The 10,316-nt window shown below is 32.8% G+C and overlaps 2 protein-coding genes across 2 annotated transcripts; both read left to right on the plus strand.

The window, feature by feature from the left end:
- The first annotated feature begins 3,574 nt into the window (after positions 1-3,574).
- LOC149198866 (TMV resistance protein N-like) lies at positions 3,575-6,109 on the plus strand. Its single transcript, XM_089399322.1, has 3 exons — positions 3,575-3,725; positions 3,811-4,811; positions 4,898-6,109. Exons 1-3 carry the CDS (start codon positions 3,629-3,631, stop codon positions 5,174-5,176), a joined length of 1,377 nt encoding a protein of 458 aa, XP_089255448.1. The 5' UTR covers positions 3,575-3,628; the 3' UTR covers positions 5,177-6,109.
- On the plus strand, positions 5,978-6,932 carry LOC149198867 (uncharacterized). Its single transcript, XM_089399323.1, has 2 exons — positions 5,978-6,107; positions 6,319-6,932. Exons 1-2 carry the CDS (start codon positions 6,048-6,050, stop codon positions 6,877-6,879), a joined length of 621 nt encoding a protein of 206 aa, XP_089255449.1. The 5' UTR covers positions 5,978-6,047; the 3' UTR covers positions 6,880-6,932.
- Positions 6,933-10,316: the final 3,384 nt, after the last annotated feature.

Below are 10,316 nucleotides of genomic sequence, written 5' to 3' on the forward strand. Positions count from 1 at the left end.
TATTCTTGATAGGTAGTGAGCCCCTAATGATAGAGTGTAAGAGGGAGCTAGCCTTTGAATTCGAGATGAAGGAATTTGGACTCATGCACTACTTTCTAGGCCTTGAGGTGTGGCAAAGGCCTAGTGAGATTTTCCTTTCACAAGGAAAATATGTCATGAAGCTGTTGGAGAGATTTGGAATGACAAAATGCAAGTCCTTTCCCACACCGATGGAAATGAATTTCAAGAAATTATGTGGAGAAGCTGCAGGACCCAATTTGGCGAATCCATTCAAGTATAGACAATTGATTAGGGCTTTGATGTTCTTAGTGAACATCCATCCAGATATATGCTATGTAGTAAACAAATTGTGTCAATTCATGACTGAGCCTCTCCATGCACATTGGATCACTGTCAAACACATTTTGAGATATTTGCATGGGATGATCACCCTTGGTTTGAGATATTCTGCCGAAGATGTTCGACTTCATGGATATACCAATGTTGACTAGGAAGGAAACATTGTCGACATGAAGAGTACATCTGGATGTTGTTTTAGTCTTGGATCTTCCATGGTATCTAGGATGAGCAGGAAGAAAAAGTTTGTAGCATTGAGTACCCACCGAGGCAGAGTAAATTGCCGCTAGCACGGCTAGCTGCAAAGCTGTTTGGTTGAGGAAGCTCTTTGGAGAGCTATAGGAGTAGGTCCTAGACACTACAATGATATATTGTGACAACAAGAGTGGGATATTTCTCACAAATAATCATGTATTTCATGACAAGTCCAAGCACATAGAGATTCAATATCATTACATTCGAGACATGGTGCATAGAGGAGCCATTAGACGCCATCACATATCGACAAATGAGTAGATTGCAGATATTCTCACCAAGGATTTTCTGAAAGGGAAGTTCTTGGTCTTCCTAGAGCAGCTTGGACTAATGGATATGACCCCTTCTGATAAGGGGCATCACTGATCAACAACACTAAGCTGACTCTTCCCCACTGTCTGAGCTCCTAGTGTGAGGAATTGAGATAGAGGGCTCCTAGGGTTGAGGGATCTTTGGACAAAAGGTTCGTATATGTTGCTCCCCTATCTATTACATAGGGCTAGAGTTGTTTCTCCCCTATCTTGGTCTTTGCATAATATACCCCAGTTGGCATCATACCCACAAACTAGGCTTGTTGGGATTACTGCTCCATATTTCGCCAACAGGTTGAGAGTGTACTTGGGGGTGTACAACCCAAGTTTATTATGATGCAGGTGTTCTACTACATGACTCTTGAGGGTCATTGTTGGGAATATCAGTTGGCAATAGGATGGGTTGAGATGTGCTCCCCTATATCACCTAGATATGGGGTTGAAGGTGTTTTTCTCCCCCATGAGATTCAGGATTGAGATATGTTCCTCGATGTAGTTTCAGGTTGAGATGTGCTCCTTGATATTGTTCTCAGATTGCGATATGCTCTCTAACGTTATAGAGAGTGGTAGCTAATGCTCCCAGATTCTTCTTCTTCAGATTTGAGAATGTTTCAGCAGATAGAGTTGAGCAGAGATGGGACATGATATGACGGCGTGATACACATGACATGATGCAGTTGGAATTTGTCCCTAGCTAAGAGGGAGTGTTAATTTTGCAACTCAATGATAAATTGCAACCATGGGACTAGATTCCTCTTTTTCGAGAGGACCATTTTTTACTATTGAAGCACTCAATTTGGACCAGGGAAAGTGTTCTTATGAAGAAAAGCCCACATATGCACATTTGGATAGGTTGGCCCTAACAGGAAATTGGTCACCCTTGGAAGCCTATAAATACAAGTGACCTCAAGCTCATTTGGACATCACCAAGCATCATCTTCTTCTCTTCTTCATTGATTTGTTCGCACAGGTCTGAGGTTGGGTTGAGGAAAGAGGTTCACATAGGTCCAAAAATACAGGGTCTGAAGCTCGCACATGTTCTAGGGTTTTCGGTCACCACTGTAGGCTTGTCAAAGGAAATTTTCAGCTATAACTGCAGGCCAACAGGCTCAAGGGTGCAATTGGAAGGTCCTAGCCACATGCACACCTCTTCCTCCATGCGGTTGGGATTTAGGGCTAAATTTGACCACAAACTAGAAAAGTTGTGTTTGATATATATTGATGCTAGAAACATAATTTTGAATGTTATTGGGTTATTTTGTTAGATGATTTTGTATAGGGCTCATTGTACTCTTTGTTGAACATTTTATGACATTCTAATAGAAGAATAATTTTCAAAGGGTTTTCCCCCTTGTGGGGTTTTCCCCTAGTCTTTGACCAAACCCGATGTCTCTTGTTGATGTGTTGATTGTCTCCTTTGTCATTGCATTTGTTGTTCTATGTTCAATTACTCTTAATGATTGGAAAGATTAATTTTTATTGAAAAGATTGCTAATTGAAGAATTGAATTGGGCTAAAAGCAATGTGAAAATTAACACTTTGACCGTTGACCCTCCTTTGAATTTTATCTCTTCAAAATTAATTTTTCATCAATGGTTATATTTCTTCATATTCTATACCACAATTTTAGTCCCAAAAATCTCTAACAATATGAACAACTATGAAAATCCACATTAGCTTAGTGAGCAAAGTTATTAAAAATAAAGTAATGATTGATAAAAGATATTTAAATTGAAAATAAGGAACAAAAATATTACTCAAAAAATAACATAAAAGTAAAAAATTAAAATAATGATTTGAGTGAATATTTGTGGATTAGAAATTTAAAAAATAATAAAAATAAAAAACTATAATTAACATGAAAAGAAAAAACAATGTATTAAATAAACATAGTCTAAAAATGAAGTAAATTGGCCTAGAAAACAATGGATTTTTAGGCGAGATTTTGGTAAAATGAGGCAATTTTTTTTGGAAATCCCAAGTACAAATTTCAAGCTTCAAGATTTTGGGTGCTTTAGGAATTTTTGATGGTGCTGAATCCATTTCCACCTTCAAAAACAAAATTCAAACACTCCTACCATCAAATTTTTTAGGACAAAAAATCCCCAGATTTTAGTCTCCCAACTAATTTAGTTTATCACTAAACAACTTCACGTCATTTATTATTTGTTAATATAAAATATTAAAAAAATAATTTTTTAATTATTATTTATTAATATAAAATATTGAAAAAATTAACTTTTAATTTTAATTTTGTGAATTAAAATATTTTTTATTATTTAATTGATTTTGAAAAAAAATTAGATTTCAAGCTTTCGTTATCCATCAGGTTCTTGAGTGGTTTTCCAGATCACATAATCCATTTCTTAATACTCCACGTTTTGGAACACTACATTTTATAATGATAAAATAATAATAATTTATTAATATAAAACTTAAAACTTAAAAATATAAAATGTTATACGAAAATATTTGATAGAGACAAACCTGCTCAAAAAATTATAATACAATAACCTGCACATTACAACTCAAACCTTTACTCATCATTAAAATTTACATCACGTCATCTATAAAAAAAAAAGTCCACGTGTTCCATAATTAATGGATGACCATGTCCAATAGGCAGAATCCAGTGTTTTAATGGACTTTCCTTGACTTATTACAGGTTTTTCAAAGCCCCAGTAAACAAGGGTGATCTGGATAATTTTAGTCAAAAGATAGATGGCATGTACAGGCAAATTAATACCCAGATGGGTATTTGTATTTTAGATGCCATTGACCGCAAGAAAGCCCCTCTCTCCAGAAGATATCCGGATCATGCAGGTGAATATATGATTGAAATAATTTGTTTATTTTAAATTCGTTCTTCCCACAAACATGGATCTGATAATTAATGCCGTTGAAACAGTTGGAATAGAGGAGTCGGTAAAAGAAATTATCGATCTTTTGGAATGGGCGAGTGACAAAAATGCCATTGCAATTATGGTGCATGGATTCGGCGGAATGGGTAAGAGCACCCTTGCAGATGCCGTCTTTTCGTTCGCTGACATTCAAGGATGTAAATATTCTAAAGTTCAACTCTTCGAAAATATCGATTCAAAGCCAGAGATAGTAGAGTTGCAGAGATTGATCTTAGAAGATTTGATGGAACAAGGAGAGACGGTTCCAGATATTAGAGGTTGGCATGATGGACAGCGAGAAGTGGGCAGGATGTTAGAGAAAGTGCCCGCGTTTATCTACATAGATAATGTTTTGGGGCAAGAGGAGCTTGGGCAGCTTTTGCCCAAGGATATGAAAAAGGCCAAGAAGGTGAGGCTGCTTCTCACTGCACGTGATATAGATGTGGGCAGAGCGTTAAAAGTGAAAACAATACGCTATGCTATGAAAGGCCTTCATGATACAGAAGCTATGCAGCTTTTGGGGAGAGAAATCTATGATGATGAGACAGACAAAGACAGGGGGGACCAACTAAATTCTACCCAATTGAATCAGATTGTACAGTCATATGGTGGAATTCCAAAACTTTTGGAAGTGGTAGGAGGATTCATACATGCAGAAGAGGATAAACAAGAAGCTTATAGAATATTGATGAAAGAGAAAGAAAAATGGGACACTGAAATTGGGAAAATAGAGTCCTACCTCTTTGCATACGACTATCTCCCTGAGATATCCAGAGATCCATTTCTGGACATTTGCTCCTTTTTTAAAGGATGGGACTGGGACACAGTGGCAGATATTGTGGGAGAGATTGAATTGAAAATGCTGGAAAGTAGATCACTTGTCAGCAGAGGCACAAATGGGGTTGTTGTTGTACACGATGTCATTTTGTCAATCGGTCTGAAAAAGACAGAGGGAGTGAGATTCACATTCACCAGTGGAAAGCAAGTTGAGGAGCTGCTAAATGAGAAGGTATCAAATCATGAAATTAATTTTGTTCCATAATATGTCTCTATCATTATGATAACTACTCAATTCTGTTTAATAATATCATGCAGAAAATTCCAGAGATCAAAGGTATATGGCTGAGTGAAAATAATAAAGATCTATTAGATATATCAGCATCAAAATTGGAGTTGTTGTGCAGTTCGATAAGAGTTCTTGCATTGGGGAACTTGATAAAAGTAGAGGACAAATGTAGTCAAACATTTGAAAAGTTGGTTTTTCTACAAGCTGCAGTTCCCCATCTTCCCTTTGATGTGTCCCAGTCAAAGGGATTGAAATATTTGAAGTATGAACCAAGGGATTTGAATTTCCTCGAGGCAAGTCTCTTTTAAATATTTAGTCCAATATCTCTTTCCTCAATTTTCTTCCAAAAATGAATTCGTGTGTGAGATAGTTTTATTATTTTTAATGGTTCAATTTGATTATGGTTGTCACAAATAATTTGCAGATTCCCTCGAGTGTTAGCTACATGGAGTTTGATGGAAGGTCACATTCTCATGCCTTGGAAATCTCTTCCGGCGATCTTCAGCATCTCGGGAATTTGCGGATACTTAGATTGACCCACTTTGTAGCGTTGAAAAAATTGCCTGAAGACCTGGGTGATCTAGTACATGGTTTGCAAGAACTGACACTTTCATATTGCAGATCTATACAGGAGTTACCAGCCTCAATTTCAAAGCTCCAATCTTTAAGAGTAATCAGAATGGAGTACTGTTCGAGTATAATGCAATTGCCTGAAGATTTTGGATCATTGATTTCTCTGCAAAAACTCAATTTGCAGGGTTGCAAGAATCTAAAAGTGCTTCCTAGTAATTTTGAGAAACTCACAGCATTGAAATTATTGGATCTATCCTATTGCGAGAGGCTACTAGATCTCCCTCATGGCTTAGGAAACTTAACATCACTTGCTGAATTAGATTTGAAGGGATGCAGCCAATTAAGAAGTATTCCAGAAAGCATTGGAGACCTGAAGTCGTTGGCCTCCTCACTGGATATGTCAGGCTGTTCAAGCTTAAAAGAACTACCTAATGGGTTCTGCAACCTCTCCTTTATCAGGGTTCTTTCATTGAAGCAGTGTAGCAATTTAAAGAAGTGTTTACAGCTGATAAACCTGTACTGCCTTTGCTAGATAGGTGGGGACCAAAGGCTTATCCTTTTACCGTGGACAGAATTAAAGAATTAGAGGAGGAAGAGTGGTCTCAAATGGAGACTACGTCTACTTTAGAGCTTCTTTTCTACAATCAAGAAAGCGTATGGCATAAGGTGAGTAGTCCATCATTGTTTGTTTAAAGTTTGATAGATTAAAGGTTGTCTTGTTATATAATTTTTTTTGGGGGAGGGGATGATAAATTAAAGATTAGTATTTAATTTATATTTGTTTTTTTAATATTGTTATTAAAAATAATAAGTTAAAAAAATTTAAATAGATGATTTATTATTGTTTTAAGATTAATTTTTTTCCTTATTTTGAAAGGTAAAAGAGGTATTGCTTCAACAAAAAATGATATGCTTATTTGGTGGAGATGGCTCTGAAAAAGGGATATCTATGAAGGAGTTTACATTTTTTTTAAGGAATGTGTTAATAGAGTTTATTGATGACATTCATATAATTTATATCACTGGATTTGACTTCAAAGAGACAAAAAGATCAAAGCTCACCGATGCCACTTATGTTCATCATTGTCCACTGCAAAATCCTGAAATGCCAAAAGTTGAGATGGAGGAGATGCCTTTGTTAAATTTATTGGAACATGAGGCTATAAGATTTTGGACACACTTTCATTCTTTAGAAGAAAAGGTGTCTAAAAGAGATGACAATGCCAAGCTGAAAAGAATCTTTAACTCTATTGATTATTACATTCCATGGATGATATTAATAGATAAAGATGGGGAAATAATTATAGAAAATGGGCAAGATATGATTTCCCTATATTCAGAGAGTATGGAAGAGAAAGCCAAGAGATTGATGCAAGTCTTGATCAAGGGCTCCAAGGAGGACAGAGAACAAGCATTGTTTGAGTTAGAACAAAGATGATGTATTTAATGCTATGTATTATAAATGAACTACATTTTATTTATTATTTTCAATATGTTTTCTCATTTTTATTTCACTATAATAATGTTCTTTGTCATTATTAATTTTTATTGTTGATTCAAAGTTGCGTTGTGTTGAATTGTAGTGAGTTCAAAAGTATAAGAGAATCATAATCAAACACATTATTTCTTTGAAATAGGACATAAGTCCAGTCAAACAAAACCAAATACCTGTTAATCCCAAACTAATCGGTTTTCTTAATATATTGTTATTAAAAATAATAAGTTAAAAAAATTTAAATAGATGATTTATTATTGTTTTAAGATTAATTTTTTTCCTTATGCTAAAAGGTAAAAGAGGCATTGCTTCAACAAAAAATGATATGCTTATTTGGTGGATATGGCTCTATAAAAGGTTGAATATCTATAAAGGAGTTTATATTTTTATTAAGGAACATATTAATAGAGTTTATTGATAACATTCATATAATTTATATCACTGGATTTGGCTTCAAAGAGATAAAAAGATCAAAGCTTACAGATACCACTTATGTTCATTATTGTCCACTGCAAAATATTGATATGGAAAAATTTGAGATGGAGGAGACGCCTTTCTTAAATTTATTGGAACATGAGGCTATAAGATTTTGGACACACTTTTATTCTTTAAAAGAAGAAGTGTCTAAAAGAGATGACAAAGCCAAACTGAAAAAACTCTTTGACTCTATTGGTTATCACATTCCATGGATGATATTAATAGATAAAGATGGGGAAATAATGATAGAAAATGGGAAATATATGGTTTTCCAATACAAAAAGAGTATGGAAGAGAAAACAAAGAGGTTGATGCAAATCTTGATGAAAGGTTCCAAGGAGCACAGACAACAATCATTGCTTGACTTATGCATGATTTAGAACAAATATGATGTATTTCATACCATGTATTATAAACATTTTATCTATTATTTTCAATATGTTTTTCATTTTTATTTCATTATAATAATATTCTTTCTTATTATTATTTTTTCTTGTTAAATCAAGCATGTGTTGTCTTGAATTATGGTGAGTTTAAAAGTATAAAAGATTCATAATCAAACACACAATTTCTTTAAAATAAGAGGTAAATCCATACAAATAAAACCAAATACCCATTACTCCCAAACTAGTTTTGATCGTGCATTAAAAAAAATTAAATGGATGATTTATTATTGTTTTAAGATGATTTTTTTTTTCTTATTTTGAAAGGTAAAAGAGGTATTGCTTCAACAAAAAATGATGTGCCTATTTGATGGAGATGGTTTTGAAAACGGAATGTCTATGAAGGAGTTTACATTTTTTTAAGGAATGTTTTAATAGATGTGCTTATTTGGTGGAGATGGTTTTGAAAAAGGAATATCTATGAAGGAGTTTACATTTTTTTAAGGAATGTTTTAATAAAGTTTATTGATGACATTCATATACTTCATATCACTAGATTTGACTTCAAAGAGAGAAAAAAATCAAAGCTCACAGATACCATTTATGTTGGATATTGTCCACTAACAAATCTTGATACACCAAAAGTTGAGATGGAGGAGATTCCTTTATTAAGTTTATTGGAACATGATGCAATAAGATTATTGACACACTTGTCTTCTTTAGAAGAAATGGTGTCTAAAAGAGATGACAATGCCAAACTGAAAAGAATCCTTGACTCTATTGGTTATCACATTCCATGGATGATATTAATAGATAAAGATGGGGAAATAATTATAGAAAATGGGCAAGATATGGTTTCCCTATATGTAAAGAGTATGGAAGCGAAAGAAAAGAGATTGATGCAAATCTTCATCAAGGGTTCCAATGAGGACATAGAACACGCATTGTTTGAGTTAGAACAAAGATGATGTATTTAATGCTATGTATTATAAATGAATTACATATTATTTATTATTTTCAATATGTTTTCTCTTATTTTTTCACTATAATAATGTTCCTTTTTATTATTAATGTTTATTGTTAATTCAAGGATGTGTTGTCTTGAGTTGTGGTGAGTTTAAAAGTGTAAGACAATCATAATCAAACACATTATTTCTTTGAAATAAGACATAAATATGTTCAAGCAAAACCAGCTACCCATTAATCCCAAACTAGTTTTAAACTATGGAAAGAAGAATAAAAAAGTTTAAATTATGTATTGATTTTCATATTTTCAACTAGTTGTATCAGAATGACAATTAACCTTTTCCCAACATGGACCATCTAAAGAGTTACATGTTCTAAGATCTTATATATTTCGATGTATTATCCAAGAAAAAATAACTATTGGTTTCTCATGAAAGATGTACAAAATGACCTTCACTACTCCTTAGGGGGCCTTTGCTTATATCACATCCTACACCAACATATGTTTTATGTATCTATACTTTTTTTATCCACAAACTATTGTCATAAGTTAATATGAGGCTATGGCCACATCTCCCAATGAGTAGTTCTCCTTTTAATAAAAGGGGTAAAGATTCAATGGACTAGACCATATTATACCACCATTGAAACCTTGAAGCGAAAAACTATGAAAGGGCATATTTTAATTTATCCAGCATGAAGCATGATATTTCTTATCTAGATAAATAAATCTAATACTGCTATTGGAATATATTAACAAAATTGCATCCTAATAATATTGATAATCTTATGTTAATAGGAAGCTAAAAACAATGTAAACTTTGAAACGGGAACTATAAACTCAAAACGGGAACTCTGGCCAAAAAACCCCGAAAAAACATAAAAAACAGTGCTAAAAGTGAAAAGTGTTGATGCTGGAATAACACATTTTCTTTTCTTGGGTAAATTTTCAACATGTTTTAAAAATGGGGGTGAAAACCAATTTTTTGCCAAAAAATTATCTAAAAAACACCCTCAAAACGAAAAGGGTTGCTTCTGGAGGAACATTTTTTTTTTTCAAAAGTAAAATTTCAACATTTCGAAATAATGGCATGAAATATTTTATCATGACCACGAAAAAACATTAAATTTAAAAAAATAATGAAAACATAAAATTAAAAATTAAAATAAAATTAAAACAATGAAAAAACACAAAAAAGTAAAAAAAAAAAAAAAACAAAAAAACAAAACATAGATTAAAATATATATTAAAAGAAAAATATAAAACAAAAAAAAACCGAAAAAAAAATCAATCATAAGATGTAAAAAGAATGAAATTAATGATAAGAATTAAAAAACTAAAAAAAATAAAATTATAAACAATTAGATAGTAAAAAAAATATTTAAAAAAAGGGGGGAAAAGGAGTTATCTTGTAAACCAAAAAAATTGGCAATATATATATATATATGGAAAAGAAAAAAACATTTAAAAGAAACAAAAAATTAAGTAGGTTAAAATAGAAAATTTAAAAACAAAAAAGCAAAAAAAATTAAAATTAAAATTAAAAACAAACT

This window comes from Pinus tabuliformis, chromosome 2_1 (assembly GCF_031772625.1).
Source record: "Pinus tabuliformis cultivar Carrire ecotype Pingquan chromosome 2_1, CPIR1, whole genome shotgun sequence".
NCBI classification, from domain to species: Eukaryota; Viridiplantae; Streptophyta; class Pinopsida; order Pinales; family Pinaceae; genus Pinus; species Pinus tabuliformis.